Source organism: Amblyraja radiata, chromosome 21, assembly GCF_010909765.2.
Source record: "Amblyraja radiata isolate CabotCenter1 chromosome 21, sAmbRad1.1.pri, whole genome shotgun sequence".
Classification (NCBI taxonomy): Eukaryota; Metazoa; Chordata; class Chondrichthyes; order Rajiformes; family Rajidae; genus Amblyraja; species Amblyraja radiata.
In genome coordinates this window covers 12,460,292-12,479,036 of record NC_045976.1, presented here as the reverse complement: position 1 = coordinate 12,479,036, position 18,745 = coordinate 12,460,292, and the positions used below count along the sequence as shown (strand labels likewise).

At 45.8% G+C, this 18,745-nt stretch overlaps 1 protein-coding gene across 3 annotated transcripts in view; it reads right to left on the bottom strand.

The window, feature by feature from the left end:
* rerg (RAS like estrogen regulated growth inhibitor) overlaps positions 1-17,333 on the bottom strand; it is a 40,240-nt gene extending 22,907 nt beyond the window's left edge. Inside the window, exons 1-2 of one of the 3 annotated variants that reach the window (XM_033039555.1) lie at positions 17,077-17,333; positions 16,237-16,406 (exon numbers count right to left, since the gene is read on the bottom strand). In XM_033039555.1, coding sequence (XP_032895446.1) covers positions 16,237-16,297 — 61 coding nt within the window. In that variant the 5' untranslated portion in view covers positions 16,298-16,406; positions 17,077-17,333. Of the gene's footprint in view, positions 1-16,236; positions 16,407-16,943; positions 16,997-17,076 lie in introns of those variants that run through there. The other 2 variants (XM_033039556.1, XM_033039557.1) reach the window with 2 other exon arrangements.
* Positions 17,334-18,745: the final 1,412 nt, after the last annotated feature.

Genomic DNA, 18,745 nt, shown 5'->3' with positions numbered 1-18,745 from the left:
AATTCGACCCACCGATCATCGTGGAAGTCCCGATGAGGTCGGGATCGGCCATCTCGCCCGGTTTGGTGAGGCAGCTGATCTCGACCTCATTGGGGGGGGGGGGGGGGGGGGGGGGGGGGGGGGGAAGCAGGGAGAAAAGGAATAATCTGGGTAAAACAAGTCTTTGATTATGTTGGCAGTGTGAAATGTAGACGGAGTCGATGGTGGGGAGTCTTGGTCTGTGCGATGGACTGGGCTACATCCACAACTCTGCAATGTCTGCGGGATTGGAAAGAGAGCTGCGGTACTAATTCTGATCCACGCCCCTGTGCAGCAGGGGTTCTTAATGGCAGTGTAGGATTACATGTATTCTTCCACATGCAAATGACCACAGTGCAAAATAAGGTTTTTAACCAGAACTACCCACCCCAAGGTCCACAACGAGTAGGAAGCTGTGGATTTTAATCTTCCAAAGCTCAGTGCAAATATTTTCACAAGCAGGTGTTTGATGACAGATGGAATGGGCTTACAAAAATCTGTCTATTATTGTAAAATCAGTTTCAAATATATCGGACGGTTGCATTAAATTCTAAAAATAATTGAATCCTTACTACCTCACTACGGTCAATACAGAAAAGAACTCGGCCCAATTTTGCCCGGTTGCTGCAAGCACAAGAATGGAAAATCACGAGTCGGGAGTGTTTAATTGTCATATGTACCGTAAACAGAACAATGAGTTTCTTACTTGCAGCAGCATAACAGGCCCTGTAAACACAATGCTCATAGATAACACAATGAACCAAAGAGATGCCAATGAATTAAAGAAAACAATATTAGTACAAAACTAAAGACCAAAGCCCCTAATACAACCAAGAAAGTCTGTAGTTTGTAGAAACTAGGAACTGCAGATGCTGGTTTACAGAAATCGACACAAAATGCTGGAGTAACTCAGTGAGTCCGGCAGCATCTCTGCAGAACATGGACAGGGGACGCTTCGTAGCGGGACAAGGAGCCAGCTCACGGACACCTCCACATACCCAGCCCTTGACCATGACCTCAAAGACGAACTCCAGGCCATTATCTCCTAGACTGTTGCTGATCTCATCACCTCTGGTGATCTGCCCTCCACAGCATCCAAACTTATCCCTTCTTCCCCAGCCCCATATTTCCCACTTCTACCTCCTCCCTAAAGTCCACAAACAGAACTGCCCTGGCAGTCCTATTGTCTCTGCCCGCTCCTGCCCCCACTGAACTCATGCCCACATACCTTCATTACATCCTATCCCTCTTTCCCACTAAAAATGGTCTGAAGACCCAAGAACGTCACCTATTTGTGGCTTAGTTGGTGTTTGTAGTGTTCAAGGGCCTGATTTCAGTTTTCAGACTCCTGTCCCTTCTTCCCGATGGCAGGAGTGAGATGAGAGTGTGGCCAGGGTGGTGTGGGCCCTTGACAATGCTGGCTGCCATTTTGTGGCTGCGCCTTTCATAGATCCATTCGATGGTGGGGAGGTCAGTACCTGCGATGGGTCGTCTATCCCCAGCCTATGCAAATATTTTGTTCCATCACTCCCGAGTTAAAATAAACAACCTGTCTTAACACGTTACCCTGATCTTAGAAATGTCCCGCACCCACTGACAAAAATATACAACTTCTCACAATAATAGCTGTATTGGTTTTCTATTTTAGTTGTTCTAATGTGGGTGCGCAGGCAGACCTGAGATTAAGGGACTGGCGGTTTGCTTTAATTAAATGTTCTTTCTCTCCCAGAGCAGCGTGATGATTATGTTGGTTCCCTCTCTGTTATTCCTCTGAGTTTAGAAACTTCATTTAACTTCTGAGTCAGTGGTTAAGAAATAGGTTTAGAGAAAGTGACAGAGTGGCAACCTACACAGTGGTGACGTCCACAGATTGCCAGCTACAATTTGTGTTTTAAACATGGATAGGAAAGGTTGCGAGGGATATGGACCAAACGCAGGCAGGTGGGACTTGTGTAAATGTTCTTATAGTATCTGCCACAACTACATCCTCTGGATGTACACACCGCCCTGTGTGGAAAAAGTTGGATGTACACACCGCCCCTCAGGTTTGTATTAAATCTTGCACTCTCACTTTAATCCCATGGCCTCTGGTTCTTCAAGCACCTATTACCTGCCACACTTTGTCCTGCCCCTCCTCCCTCCCAGCTTTCTACCCACCCCCCACAATGCCATCAGTCTGAAGAAGGGTCTCGACCTGAAACGTCACCTCCACATGTTCTCCAGCGATGCTGCCTGACCCGCTGAGTTACTCCAGCACTCTGTGTCGTTTTGTCTATAGTCCAAACACTCGCCGTGTGAGGGAGTTCATTCATATGAAACATACCCCACGGTAATAAGCATTTGGCTGAGAATTATGAATCCACTGCTGCGGAACCACTAACCGTTAATCCTTCCTTTGTGGACAAGACCGACATCTACTAAAACTCAAAAGGGGCCCTAACCCTGCCTCCTCAAAGATGTTTATCTACAAGGTCCGAGTTTTTGTTCTGGGTTATACAAAATTAATAAATTCAGTTCCTTGGCAACACCACACTACATTTTCACAGCTTATTGGCTTCCCATGGCCAATATTTTCAAATAATTAATTCCATGCTAACATGAAAATCATTCAAGGGCATCAAGATTTGTAAAATCGGTCTGAAAGCATCCGTCAGATGGGACTGTGATGACTCCACGTATTCAAATACTTGTGTTTGTGACGTTCTCGAAAACAAACTAAACAATTGAGTTACTCCAGCACTTTGTGTCTATCTTCGGAATGAACCAGCATCTGCAGTTCCTTTCTAAACAAACTGGCATTCCTCAACATCAGCCTCTTGTGCATCTCCCAACATATAAGGAGCGTTAGATGGCCCTGGGCCTTGTATTTGCTGGAGTATAGAAGGATGAGGGGTACCACTGCGCCACCCCTTTACCTTCAGCTATCTGGACCATGAGACGGTATTTTCATTCATAGTCCCACCAAGTGCTTGGTTGATGGAGAGGTTTTAGCCACAGCAGAACATCTCTGGCCAATCGTTCCTTCACTTGCCTTCTTTGGTAAAGTGTCATATACATGGGCGGCTCAGTGATGCAGCGGTAGAGTTGCTGCCTTACAGCGCCAGATACCCGGGTTCGATCCTGACTAAGGGTGTTGTCTGTATGGAGTTTGTAAGTTCTCCCAGTGTCCGCGTGGGTTTTCTCCGGGTGCTCCGGATTTGTCCCTCATTCCAAAGACGTGCGGGTTTGTTAGGTTAATTGGCTTCTCTAAATTGCCCCTAGTGTGTAGGATGTGAAAGTGGGATCACGGGGGATCGATGGTCGGTGAAGGTCCGGTGGGCCCGAAAGGCCCGGTTCCACGCTGTATCTCAAAACAAAACTAAAATAAATGTCAGCCCAGTTGCAGCCCAGCAAAGCGAACTTGAAAGCAAAACCACAAGGGCTACCTAAATATAAAGGTGAGAAGCACAAAGTTTAAAAGGAGATGCATGGGGCAAGTTTTACACAGAGGCTGGTGGGTGCCTGGAATGCAGCACGTTTGGCACAGACTCTGTGGACCAAAGTGTTAATTCTCGTGCTGTGGATCTGTGGAATCTGTTCATCAGTGGGGCTCATTGCCATGGAGGGCTGTGGTGGCCAAGTCAGTGGATATTTTTAAGGCAGAGATAGACAAATTCTTGATTAGAACGGGTCTCAAGAGCTAAGGGGAGAAGGCAGGAACATGGGATTAGGAGGCAGAGATCAGCCATGATTGAATGGCGGTGTAGGCTCGATGGGCCGAATGGCCTAATTCGTCTCCTATAACTTGTGAACTTGTGCTGTACAGTTCTGCCTTCTCTGTTCATTATGTACACCAACTCTCTAGTGCACGATGACTCAATATCAGACACTGCATCATTTAATGTGGTAAGGACAGCCACCTACTCCTTTTACAAACCTCTACGCTCGTTGCTTCAACAAAGAAATGCCGTCCCCTTAAGCCACCGCCATGCAGTGCAATCTTCTCAAAGTATAGATTAGGGAGATAATCCTGGCTTTAGCAAAACATAACAGATGGAAAGTTTTTCAATCTGTACTTAAAAATAAACAGCGGAGAATTCAGGGATTTAAAGTTATGTTTTTTTCCAAGAATTCAGTTTTGGTTCAGAACTTTCTCTCTTTGTTTCTCAGTAGTTCTGGAGACGTGTCACTTGAATCAGGCTGAGAACAGCGTCCTGCCAATTCAGAGTAAGTGGGCCAGTGGGTAATGCTTTAGATTAAATATTCGGGAGTGCCGCAGCGGTAGAGCTGCTGCCTTACAGCGTCAGGGACCCAGGTTCGAGCCTGAACGCGGGTGCTGTCTGTACGGAGTTTGCACATTCTCCATATGACCACGTGGGTTTTCCCCGGGTGCTCCGGTCCCCTCCCACGCTCCAAAGACGTACAGGTTTGTAGGATTATTGGCTTCTGTTAATAGCTTTAAGTTTCTGGGCACTCACATTTCAGAGGACCTCACATGGTCCACCAACACCGCTGCGCTGGTCAAGAAGGCACAGCAACGACTGTTCTTCCTGAGGACATTAAAAAAGACTGGTCTGCCCCAACAGCTGCTGACAACCTTCTACCGCTGCACCACAGAGAGCATATTAACGTATGGCATCTCTGTGTGGTATCTCAGCTGCACGGAGGCGGAGAGGAGAGCTCTTCAGCGCGTCGTCCACAGAGCGCAGAAGATTATTGGGACACAGCTACCAGCCTTGGAGGGCATCTACCACACACGGTGCCTCAGGAAGGCCGTCAGCATCCATAAAGACTCCTCACACCCTTGTAATGGACTGTTCGAACTACTTGTAGGACGACAGATGGCACAATAGGCTAAGTGTTCGGCTGGCAACCGGAAGGTAGCTGGTTCGAATCCCGCTTGGAGTGCATACTGTCGTTGTGTCCTTGGGCAAGACACTTCACCCACCTTTGCCTGTGTGTGTCCTTGGGCAAGACACTTCACCCACCTTTGCCTGTCTGTATGGAAGTAATTGTGTGAAGCACTTTGGGGTCAATGCAAGTTGACTAAAAATGTGCTATATAAATAAAGACATTATTATTATTATTATTATTACTTCCCTCCGGCAGACGTTACAAGGCCTTCTACGCCCGAATCTCCAGACTCAGGAACAGCTTCATTCCCAGAGCTATAGCTCTGAACCAGCCCTGCTGAGTTCCCCCCACCCCCCCTGGACTGTCTCCCTCGGATGGTCACGTCGCACAGACACATCTGCACTTTAGTCTGTTGAACTGTTTTGACTATTTAACTGTTCTTTTTACAAACTATGTTCTCGGGGTATCTAAATCTAAATTTTATTAGTTATTTAAGTTATGACATCGGATGGAAGCTGCATACCAAATCTCGTTGTGCTTATGTGCAATGACAATAAAAGATATTATTATTATTATTCTGTAAAGAGTAAATTATCCCCAGTGTGTAGGATTGTGCTGTGTACAGCTGGTCGCTGGGCAATGCGGACTTAGTGAGTTGACAGGTCTGTTGCCGTGCTGTATCTTTAATTAGCTTAGAGATACAGCACTAAAACTCCAGGATGCCCATGATCCAGTATAAGAATTCCTGCATTCCCTTCCTCCCCATCCCAGTCATCCTACCACTTCCACTCTTCGTATCACTATCGCTAGCCCAGGCAACAATGGGCCATTGTGGGCTCAACCCTGAGGTCATCTGAGGCCTTTTCTCACTTCCAGTTCTCCCCCACCACCATCTTTCAGTCTGAAGAAGGGTCCCGACCGGAAATGTCGGCTATTCTTCCTTTTCTCCAGAGATGCTGCCTGACCTGCCGAGTTACCCCAGTATTTTGTGTCCATCCAGAATAGGGCAGGTTTAAAGGGATAATGGGTCAAACGTGGGTAGTTGGGACTAGTGTAGATGGGGCATGTTGGTTGGCGTGGGCAAGTTGGGCCAAAGTTTATTTTAGTTTAGCATTGTCACGTGTACCAAGGTACAGTGAAAAGTTTTTTCAGCGGATAAGACTACACTCGATTACAATCAAGCCGTCCACAGTGTACAGATACAGGATAAAGGGAATGTTTAGTGCAAGATAAAATCCAGTGAAGTCCGATTAAAGATAGTCCGAGGATCTTCAATTAGGTAGATGGGAGATCAGGTCCATTGATAGGATGGTTAAGTTGCCTCTTAACAGCTGGAAAGAAACTGTCCCTGAATCTGGAGGTGTGCGTTTTCGCACTTCTGTGCCTCTTGCCTGATGGGAGAGGGGAGAGGGAGTGGTCCTTGATTACACTGGCAGCCTTGACGAAGGGCCTGTTTGCATGCTGTATGACTCCACCACTCTATCCATGCCCCCTCAAGCATAGGGTTAAGACATACACTTTTTAGAAAACGAATAATACATTTCTCCCTGCCTAAATTCAGCAGAAACGTGCCCCCCTCCTGCACAAGATGAGACTTCAGCTCCTCTCTGCTGCTGAAGAGGAGTGTAAAAGGTAATGAAACAGGCATTTGAGGGTTTGAGGCTTTGAGCAACGTTCTCTGGCAGACTTGGTTCATTAGGCTTCCAACATGTCTGTTTCCAATTGGCAAGCCTGCTACATATTTATTTAATTAGTTCTCTTCCTTTTCATTACACACACATAGAAACCCACTCACACACACATACACAAAGCACGCCTTCTCCACGACTCTGAAACTGCAGCCTGCATAATCATCACTGCCAGCGGTTCTGGCCTCTGAAGGTTTCTGCATCAAGCTTCTTTTCTACCCTCAAGATGGAAATATTCTGCTCTGTTCTACATCTGAACATTACACAGCAAAATGTATGCTCCGGTACCTCACTGAGCTACCATGCTAAGATCCGCAGGGCAAAATCCACTCGGTAAATCCTGCATCTGTTGGTCCCTCACCAGCAGAATCATAATTCTTACAGAGACAGATCGAGTGTTAATTGTTTTATCTGACTGCTGTTTCTGTATTATAGCCGGCTCTATAATTCACAAAGCGCTGAGTAAGTTCTTCATCGGCTGCTACAGCGGGTACAGTCATGAATAAAGCCAGGATTTTGCCATAAATGCCATGTCCCTTTTCATGCCTTTTTTGATGTTTTCACCAGGATAATACCTTTGTCATGATCGAGTGCCTAAATCAGCCTTTATTTGCCGTTTTGCTAAAAGGCCGTGCTGTTTTCTCTAGTTGTACGGCAATTACAATGGCGTTTTCTATGTTAACACGTTAATATTAATGTTATTATTTACGTGTTAACATAGTATAACTTACAAGAAAACTTCCACCACCGGGGCGAAACCCGGGGCGCCACCGTCGGTCGTTCATTCGTTCGTGCTGCTTCCCGCTGGTTCAGTCTTCTCCAAGATCTATTTAAGAAAGAACTGCAGATGCTGGAAAAATCGAAGGTAGACAAAAATGTTGGAGAAACTCAGCGGGTGAGGCAGCATCTATGGAGCGAAGGAATAGGTTGAGACCCTTCTTCAGACTGATGTGGGGGGGGGGGCGTGAAAAAGAAAGGAAGAGGCGGAGACAGTAGGACTAGAAGGAGAGCTGGGAAGGGGGAGGAGGGAGAAGACAAAGGGCTATCTAAAATTAGAGAAGTCAATGATTGATACCGCTGGGGTGTTGACTACCCAAGTGAAATGCCCAAGCTTGTCCCCTCACTACATTTACTGCTGGCTCCAGTCACAAATCTGTGTTTTCGAGTGATCTGTGCAAGGCATTCATTGATGCTGGAATTCCACTGTGGAAATTGGAAAACAAATCTCTCAGAGTTTTTTTTAGAGAAATACAGAGGAACATATACCAAGCAAGTCATCATTATGGAAAAATTATGTTGACAGCAATTTCAACATTGTTGTGCAGAAAATTAGAGATTAAGTTGCATGCAACAAAAGATGGATCCTAATAGGCGAGACAACGGATGCTGTGGGGAGATATGTTGCCAATGTGGTCATCTGTACACTGGAGGCAGGTCAACCATCAAAGGAGTTGACATCGGAAGTATTGGAGAAGTCAAACAGCTCAACTATTGCTCAGTTGTTTACATCTTCACTTGCTGTCCTTTGGCCAGAAGGTATAAAACATGAGAATGTACTTCTGTTTGTGACAGTTTTATTCCTCAAAATGTTGCATTTGACATGCTTAGCTCAAGGACGTCATAGAATTGCCAAGCACAGACGTAGCTTGTTTCCAAACGTCAATCGCCTAGTTTCCAAAGTCAAGAAAATCTTCCTCAAAGTACCGTCACGTGTGCAGTTGTTCAAGGAAATGGCACCCAAGATTCCGCTATCTCCTCAGCCCGTTTTGACTAGGTGGGGTACATGGCTCTCTGCCGTACTCTACGATGCTGCAAATTTTGAAAAGACAAAATCGTCTACTGTTTTGATGAAGAAGAATCTGCTGCAGTCAGGATCGTCAGTGAAATCGTGCAGAAAAAGTCCCTCCACCGCGATCTTGTGTTTATTGATTCCAATTTTGCAAACTTCCCACAAGCTATCGCTTCCCTTGAAGAACGTGGCAAAACATTAGTGAATAACTTGCAGGTTTTCAACAAAGTAACTGACGATATTCGTAAAGTTCTTGGTGATGTAGGTAAAGACATACAAGGATAATGTGAGACAGTGATTTTAGCTAACAAAAATCTTGAAGAAATACAAAACATAGCTAAAGTTCTCAAAGGTAGTTGTAATGCACAAGATATTGACATGAATATAGTCGGTAGCTTGTTTCGGTTATGCACCAGTGACCTCAGCTGGGGTAGAAAGAAGTTTTTCACAACTGAAGCATATTCTGACTGACAGACGGCATAGTCTAACACCAGATAATTTGAAAAAAAATGCTAGTAATTATGTGCAACCAGGCAACTTTGGTCATTTAATGAAGCATACCTTTATATTATTATTTTTAACCATATTTTGGTGGTGGAAATAAATGCATTTTTATGCCTTTTTTGGTCAATAAATGCCCTTTTTGTAATTTTATTATGCCTTTTTGCCTGCCTATTTTAGAGTTTTTTAGTGCCTAAACATCCTGGCTCTAGTAATGAAGGTACTTGCTCTCAGTACTGCAACAGCACGGCACGGTGGCGCAGCGATAGAGTTGCTGCCTCACAGCGCCAGTGACCCGGGTTCGATCCCGACCTCGGGTGCAGTCTGTGTGGAGTTTGCAACCTGTGACCCCGTGGGTTTCCTCCGGGTGCTCCGGTTTCCTCCTACATCCCAAAGACATGCGGGTTTGTCGGTCAATTGGCCCTCTGTAAATTGTAAATTGTCCCAAGTGTGAAAGGAGTGGATGAAAACAGGGAACATCCATCAGTAGAGCACAGGAACTGGCCCTTTGGACACAATGTTTGTGCCGAACATGTTGCCAAGTTAAAGTGATTTCATCTACCTGGACATGATCCACATCCGTCTATTCCCTACACTTCCATGTGCCTACCTAAAAGCACTTAAATACCACTATCGTTAAAATGGGATAACACTATGATGTTGAGTTAAACTAAAGTGTTAAACTAACCCATCGATGGCCAGCAGTGTTTCCACGCTGTATATCTGAAACGAAACTGAACTAAAAATATGACTGAAGCACTAAAGCGGAGGGAGATCTACATAAAATCATTAGAAAGGCACGGAGTGCCCGCCAGATTTATTTGCTCACTCTGACTTTGGACTTGAATCCATGACCTTCTGATTTAAAGTAAAAAAGAATAATTGGCACCTTAGCCAAGAATAATTGTCATTACGTTTAAAATTATGAAGCATTTTGCAAGAGCAAACAGGAGAACAGTTTGGGCGGCACGGTGGCGCAGCGATAGAGTTGCTGCCTTACAGCGCCAGAGACCCGGGTTCGATCCTGACTACGGGTGCTATTTGTATGGAGTTTGTACGTTCTCCCTGTGACCGCGTGGTTTTCTCAGGGTGCTCAGGTTTCCTCACACATTCCAAAGATGTACAGATTAGTAGGTAATAATTGTAAATTTTCCCTAGAGTGTAGGACAGTGTTAGTGTACAGGGCCGATTGCTGGTCGGCGCGGATTCGGTGGGCTGTAGGTCCACGCTGTACTTCTACAGTCTAAAGGTTACTTGCGACTGGGAAGTGAATGATCAACGTTTGTCACTCTAAAATTACAAAATAACTGAGGAGAAGGGTTTGGAGTATTATTTACCCCGAGTGAAATTAAAAGCCTGGGGCCACCTTGCCAGAGGCAATACCACAGACAAAACATCTTTGGCTGAGGGAGACCTGATAGAAGTATATAAAATGATGACAGGCACAGAGAGGATAGACAGTCAGAACCTTTCTCCCGGGATGGAAATATTTAGGTTTAAATTCCTAATTTTCATGTACCGAGGTACAGTGGAAAGCTATGTTTTGCATGCTATCCAATCAGTTCAAATGATACTGCACATAAATACAATCAAGCCAAACTCAAGTACAATAGTTAGAGTAAAGGGGAAGATACAGAGTGCAGAATATAGCCCACAGCATTGTAACACATCAGTTCCAGAGGCAAAATATTAGATATGTAAAAAGGAAAATGTACAAAGGAAAAGATTAGTGAAGACAAATATAGATCCCTTACAATCAGAGACAGGCAAATTTATAATAGGAAACAAGGAAATGGCAGAACTGTTAAACGAGTACTTTGGTTTTGGCTTCACTAAGGAAGACACAAACAAAGTCCCAGAAATACTTGGGGACCGAGGATCTAGTGGGAGGGAGGAACTGAAGGGAATCCACAATAGTCACTAAATGGTGTTAGGTAAACTGTTGAGACTGAAGGCAGATAAATCCCTAGGACCTGATGGTCTGCATCCCAGAGTACTTGAGGAGGGGGCCCTAGTAATCGAGGATACATTGGTGATTATTTTCCAATGTTCTCTCGATTCTGGATCAGATCCTGTGGACTGGAGGGTAGCCAATGTAACTCCACTTTTTAAGAAAGGAGGGAGAGAAAACAGAAAATTATGGACCAGTTAGCCTACATCGGTAGTGGGGAAGATGCTAGAGTCGATAATTAAAGATGTTATAGCAGCACATTTCGAAAGCAGTGATAGAATCAGTCAAAGGTACACAAAAATGCTGAAGAAACTCAGCAGGTGCAGCAGCATCTATGGAGCGAAGGAAATAGGCAACGTTTCGGGCAGAAACCCTTCTTCAGACTGGATCAGTCAAAGTCAGCATGGATTTATGAAGAGGAAATCATGCTTGACTAATCTTCTGGAATTTGTTGAGGATGTAACAAGTAGAATGGAGAAGGGAAAGCCAGTGGATGTGGAGTATCTGGACTTTCAAAAAGCCTTTGACAAGGTCCCACACAAGAGATTAGTGTGCAAAATTAGAGCACATGGTATTGGGTGTAGGGTATTGACATGGATAGAGAACTGGTTGGCAGACAGGAAGCAAAGAGTTGGACTTAACGGGTCCTTTTCAGAATGGCAGGCCGTGACTAGTGGGGTGCCGAAAGGCTCGGTGCCGGGACCCCAGTTATTTACAATATATATTAATGATTTAGACAAGGGAATTAAACGTGACATCTCCAGGTTTGTGGATAACACAAAGCTGGGTGGCAGTGTGGGCTGCGATGAGGATGCAGGGTGACTTGGATAGGTTGGGTGAGAGATTGGATGCTTGGCAGATGCAGTACATTGTGAATCAATGTGAGGTTATCCATTTTGGTGGCAAGAACAGGAAGGCAGATTATTATCTGAATGATGCCCGATTAGGAAAAGGGGAGGTGCAACGAGTGTGCTTGTACATCAGTCACTGAAAGTAAGCATGCAGGTACAGCAAGCAGTGAAGAAAGCTAATGGCATGTTGGCCTTCATTGTGAGAGAATTTGAGTTTAGAAGCAAGGAGGTCCTACTGCAGTTGTACAGGGCCCTGGTGAGACCACACCTGGAGTATTGTGTGCAATTTTGGTCTCCTCATTTGAGGAAGGACATTATTGCTATTTAGGGAGTGCAGTGTAGGTTCACCAGGTTAATTCCCAGGATGGCGGGACTGGCATTCGATGTGAAAGAATGGGTCAACTGGGCTTGTATTCATTGGAATTTAGAAGGATGAGGGGATCTTATAGAAGCATATAAAATTCTTACGGGATTGGACAGGCTAGATGCAGGAAAAATATTCCCGATGTTGGGGAGTCCAGAACCAGGGGTCACAGTTTAAGAATAAGAGGTAGGCCATTTAGGATTGAGATGAGGAAAAAAAAATTCACCCAGACAGTTGTGTATCTGTGGAATTCTTTACCACAGAAGACAGTGGAGGCCAATTCACTGGATGTTTTCAAGCGAGAGTTTCAATTTAGCTCTTAGGGCTAAAGGAATCAAGGGATATGGGGAAAAAGCAGGAACGGGGTACTAATTTTAGATGTTCAGCCATGATCATATTCAATGGCGGTGCTGGCTCGAAGGGCCGAATGGCCTATTCCTGCATCTGTTTTTCCGTTTCTAAGCCCAATGTCCGCAAAGCAGTAGAGCTGAGTCGGACAGTAGCCTAGCTTATGGAGAAGCCTGGTGTCAAAGTCAAGAGGTCTTTCAGGTGAGATGGGGGGTAAGTTTAAAGGAGATGTGTGAGGCAGGATTTTGTACACAGAGGGTGGCGGGTGCCTGGAACGCGCTTCCAGGAGTAGTGTTGGAGGCGGATACAATAATGGCGTTTAAGAGGCTTTTGAATATGTTGGGAATGGAGGGATATGAATGATGTGCAGGCAGAGGAGATTAGTTTAAATCAACATCATGTTCGGCATGGACATTGTGGGCCAAAGGGCCTGTTCTCGTTCTGTGCTCTACTATGTGTTGTAAACAATTTCCAGGTTAAAGGCTAGATGCAGGAAGATTGTTCCCGATGTTGGGGAAGTCCAGAACAAGGGGTCACAGTTTAAGGATAAGGGGGAAATCGTTTAGGACCGAGATGAGGAAAACATTTTTCACACAGAGAGTGGTGAATATCTGGAATTCTCTGCCACAGAAGGTTGTTGAGGCCAGTTCATTGGCTATATTTAAGAGGGAGTTAGATGTGGCCCTTGTGGCTAAAGGGATCAGGGGATATGGAGAGAAGGCAGGTACAGGATACTGAGTTGGATGATCAGCCATGATCATATTGAATGGCGGTGCAGGCTCGAAGGGCTGAATGGCCTACTCCTGCACCTATTTTTCTATGTTTCTAAAGGAAAACTGTCAGAATGTGAAACTAAGAAAGAACAGGCAGTAAGGTCGGATTTTGATTGATGAAACAAAGAGCGTTGCAAACATGGGTTATAAAACTTCACACTTATATAAGTGACAAATAAAATCACTGCACAGCCGTGGTGAGATGTCAATGCCCACTCTGAGAGAAGCAGCGTTTTCAGAATTTCTTCACGACTGTTCATCTGAAGAAGCATTTAGACAAGTACACGGATAGGAAGGGTTTAGAGGGATACGGGCCAAACGCAGGCAGGTGGGACTAGTGTAGATGGGACATGTTAGCCGGTGTCGGCAAGTTGGGCCGAAGGACTTGTTTCCATGCTCTATGATTTTATAAATTGGCAGGTAATTGGTAGGAAAATGTTTTACATTGAAGGAAAATTAGAAAACAATCTGAACTATCCTGTTTCCGTGTTGTCTGTCTCTGGGCTATTTAGCTCCTAGCACCCTCTCCACCTATATAGAACATAATTTCTATATAGTTTTCTAATTTTCCTTCAATGTAAAACATTTTCCTACCAATTACCTGCCAATTTATAAAATCATAGAGCATGGAAACAAGTCCTTCGGCCCAACTTGCCGACACCGGCCAACATGTCCCATCTACACTAGTCCCACCTGCCAGCACAGGAACAGGCCCTTTGGCCCACAATGTCTGTGCCGAGCATGATGCCAAGACCCAACTCTTATCTGCCTGCACACAATCCATATCACCCCCTTCCCTGCACATACAGTACATGTAGCTATCCAAAAGTCTCTTAAATGCCTCTTCAGTCTCTTTAATGTCCAATAGCATTCATGCACTTATGTGTAGGCTATCCAAAAGTTTCTTGAATGCCTCTTTAAAGTCTCTGCAATGTTCAATAGCATTACTGCCGATCTTTCACCTCAGCTCCCCTTTCATTCACTAATACTCTTTCCTCCATCTCCTTAATCCAAAATGATATGCACTCAAACTTAGCTTGCGCATCCCCCTTCAGTAGAGCAGTTCGATGATTCTCTACGCTCTGGGTGAAGAAATGTCTTCTCCTATGGATAACCAATGTTTTTTCTAAGACTGTAACCCATGGTTTTAGATACCCCAATCATGGAAAATATAGTCTGTGTAGAAACATAGTGGTTAAGGAGGTACTATAACAACATTTAAAATGCATTTGGACGGGTACATGAATAGGAAAGGTGACGAGGGATATGGGCCAAATGTAGGCATATGGGACTAGTGTAGCTGGGACATTGTTGGCCTGTGTGGGCAAGTTGGGCCGAAGGGCCTGTTTCCACACTGTATCACTATGACTAATATCAGCCTGATCTGTTTAATCTCTCTTCATATCACTCTTCCCCATCTACAGGAACCACCCTACCCTCCACCAACTTCAAGCCCTTTCATTTCCTCAATATCTAAACAAAACGCTCAATCTCCACCTTAAATATGTTTACAGCTCACGCTCCAGTTCTCTTGGGATGGAATTGGGTGAAATTTTAATGGGGTTGGAGAAGACCTGTTAACACAGGAGGGACACGATATACCTTATTTCCCCAATTCTACAATTCTATTCAACCAATCATTATTTTTTTGGCTCATGCTGTACTAAGCATTTCGATAAAGTCCCAGATGCCTTCATATAATTCCATGAGCTAACTTACATTTGTTCTTATTTTCTCTGATATCCTTTGAGTTGAGATTGGTTGCAATTTCCTACCTCTATAAAACTCAACACTCTAGACTCTCTTGAGAATATTATGATGGATTATACCCAAAATTAATCCGCTCTGAATTATACAAGCATACAAACCAACACCAATCTTTACTATGCAAGACAGAAGGAGCTGGGGGAACTCAGCAGGTCAGGCAGCATCTGTGGAGGGAATGACCAGGTCTGACCAGGTCTGTCCATCAGGCAAAGGGGGGAAGATTTAATTGGAACCTGAGGGGCAACTTTATCACAGAGGTTGGTGAGTGTATGGAATGAGCTGCCAGAGAAGGTAGCTGAGGCAGGTACTATAACAACATTTAAAAGACATTTGGACAGTTACATGGTAGTTTGTTAGTTTAGTTAATTGACACGTGTACCGAGGTACAGTGAAACGGTTTTCTTGCATGCTAATCAGTCAGCGGACATGATTACAATTGATTGTGTTCAAAAGGGAACTGCAGATGCTGGAATATCGAAGGTACACAAAATTGCTGGGGAAACTCAGCGGGTGCAGCAGCATCTATGGAGCGAAGGAAATAGGCGACGTTTCGGGCCGAAACCCTTCTTCAGACTGAAGAAGATGGATTATGTAGGCGACGTTTCGGGCCGAAACCCTTCTTCAGACTGAAGAAGGGTTTCGGCCCGAAACGTCGCCTATTTCCTTCGCTCCATAGATGCTGCTGCACCCGCTGAGTTTCCCCAGCAATTTTGTGTACCTTTGATTACAATTGAGCTGTCCACAGGGTACAAATGTGTCATAAAGGGAATAGCATTTAGTGCAAGGTAAAGTAAGAAATGCTGCTGTTGGAATAGAAGTGGAGTGATAGTAATGCGTGATTGCAGATCCACTCCTGTGGCCAGCACACAAAGAGTCGCCTGGGTTGCGCGCCAGACAGGTTAGAGGGATATGGGCCAAACGCAGGCAGGTGGAACTAGTGTAGATGGGGCATGTTGGTCGGCGTGGGCAAGTTCGGCCGAAGGGCCTGTTATATGACTCTGCCCACTCCACCGATGCTGCCTGACCCGCTGAGTTACTCCAGCACTTTGTGTCTTTTTTTCTTTTGTAAACTAGCATCTGCAGTTCCTTGTGTCTCGGATCTCCTCCAGCACCTTGTGCACTGACTGCAGAAACAGGCAGGGCCGGGAACTGTCGGGCAAGGACATCCCATCTTAACGAAATAAAAATGTACAGCCACACATATCAAAAGAAACAGCCCCAGTGTTGACATGTTTGCATTGCATGCTCCAGTGATTTACAACTCGGAACACATCAAAAGGCAGCTTGGCCACAAGGCGATAACTGAAAACAAATACAGCCGTGGGGCTGTAATGCAAGACCCCGGCAGCTTACCTGACTTGCCCACGCCGGCTCTCCCAAAGACAGCCAGCTTCACCTCGGCGCTCTTAGCCATGGCACAGTGACGGGGGATCTCAATCAGCCAGCAAACGCACAGCAGCAAAAACGACAGCAATCCGAGCCCAAGCCAATCCTCACCATCTCATTCCCTCTGGAGCACCACCCTGGGCGTGGGATGGGGAAGAGATAAGAGGTGAAAGTTACTTTAACATTTGCAGCAACAGACAGCCAACAATGAAGAGAACTCGCTCACTGTCAGTCGGGTCAGTGTAGCAATGAGAAGCAAGTCTTGCACTTTAAAGGGGGTCTCTTTGAGTTTGCCATTCGCTGCGACGCTGAAATATGACTAGGGAGGAGGGGGCATCATTGGCACATTGCAACAGGAGGCTTGCGCTTCAGAAGGTGCGTTGCAAACGGTTGCAATCAAATCAACTTGGCCCCTTGCAATGTCCGCGACGGGCGGGGAGAGAGGAGGCGGAGGGCTCGGGAGACTGCGGTGCATCGGAGGGGGTGAGCGCTCAACTCTGCAACCGGCGGCTTGGTGCAAAATTGTTTGCAAGGGTTGCGCCGCATGCAATCCTCTGGTAGTTTGTTTGTTTGTTTGCAAGCGTTGCGACTCGTGCAATAAATATCCCGGCAGATTATTTGCAAAGGTTGCGACTTAATGCAAGACCCCGGCAGATTGCAAAGGTGCAATATACCCGTAGATTGTTTGCGACTCATGCAATCTCTCGGCAGATTGTGTGCAACGGCTGAGACTCATGCAGTAACATTGCAGACGTTTGCAAAAGCTGAGACTGGGGTCCCGCTGATGCACACTCGCCCTCCACTCACCATGTGAAGCACGGTGCTGCAAAGCCAGACTAGCCCCGAGCAAACACACACACCAGGCTGTTTCTCTGACCCGCTGCAACAACCCAGTCCTGGGCAGGATTCCTTGCACGATGAGCGGCAGATTGCAATTTGCAAAGGGAGTTTTTTTTTGCAATGGGACAGGAGGGGTGTGCGTGAGGTGGGGGCGAGCTGCAAGCGATCCAGCCACTCACGGGAGAAGCGCTCGCCCTCTGGGCTGCGATACACCACCGACACATCACTGTAACCCTCCCACCCCCCCGGCCACCTCCAACACACGGACCGGAGTGCGGGCAAACGCGGACGGGATGGACATTGCCTCTGACATTGCCTCTGATCACTCAGCCTCGGAGTTGGGAGGGAACGATGTTGACAGCTCACAACAGCAAGGAATAAAATGTGCCCTCGTTTTTAATTTTACTTTCACGAGATCAGAGCTGTGCCCTCACTTGTCTAGCTGTTCAATATCGTTTTGCAGAACACAGAATGTAGAAACGAGGAACTGCAGATGCTGGCTTTCCAAAAAAGGACACAAAGTGCTGGAGTAACTCAGCGGGTCAGGCAGTATCTGTGGAGAACATGAATAGGTGACGTTTTGGGTCAGGATTGTGGAATAATTTCGGCCGATAATGTCCATGCCACAGTTGCCACAACTAACCAATCTCATCTGCTTGACCCTTCGGCCCAACTTACCCACACCAACCATCATGCCCCATCTACACTAGTCCCTCCTGCCTACGTTTGGCCCATATCCCTCTATGCCTGTCCTATCCATGTACCTATCTAAATGTTTTTTAAACGTTGCCTCAACTACCTCTGGCAGCTCGTTCCATACACTCACCACCCTCAGTGTAAAGAAAGTTACCTCTCTGGTTCCTATTAAACCTCCCCCCTCACCTTAAACCTATATCCTCTGGTTCACGATTCCCCTACTTTGGGCAAGAGACTGCACCTACCCAATCTATTCCTCTCAAGAGCGCCTTAAAGCCACGGACACCATTATGTCTGAAATACTGATAAAGGCAGTATTTTTATATTGCAACCTTGGCTGACTGGTTACATTCTCATCTCTGCATCAGTGGCCGAAGCAGGGAGGCTGCAGAAGGACTTGGACACGTTGGGACAGTGGGCAAAGCAGTGGAATTTCCTGATTGGGATGGGCGTTTCTTGATTAGGAAGGGAGTGAAAGGTTACAGGGGAGAAGGTAGGAGGTTGATCAGCCATGATTGAATGACGGAGCAGACACGATGGGCTGAATGGCCAGATTCTGCTCCTATGCCTGATGGTCTTATTCCAAAGGCTTGGATACGCTCACACTTCATTGCGGCTCTGAGCCACATTGTTAGAGGTGCCCTTTTAGGTGAATAATTCAGATGAAATTATTAAACCGTTTATTCCTTTCCAAGCGGATAGGAAGGATCTTGTGGTGATGTTTTGAAGAGCAGAGGAGATCTCTTTGGCGAATATGGCGACATGGTGGCGCAGAGGTAGAGTGGCGCATACAGCCCCAGAGATATGGGTTCGATCCCGACTGCGGAGTTTGTACGTTCTCCCCGTGAACGTCTGGGTTGTCTCCAAGATCTTCGGTTTCCTCCCACTTTCCAAAGACGTACAGGTTTGCAGGTTAATTGGCTTGTATAAATTGTCCCTG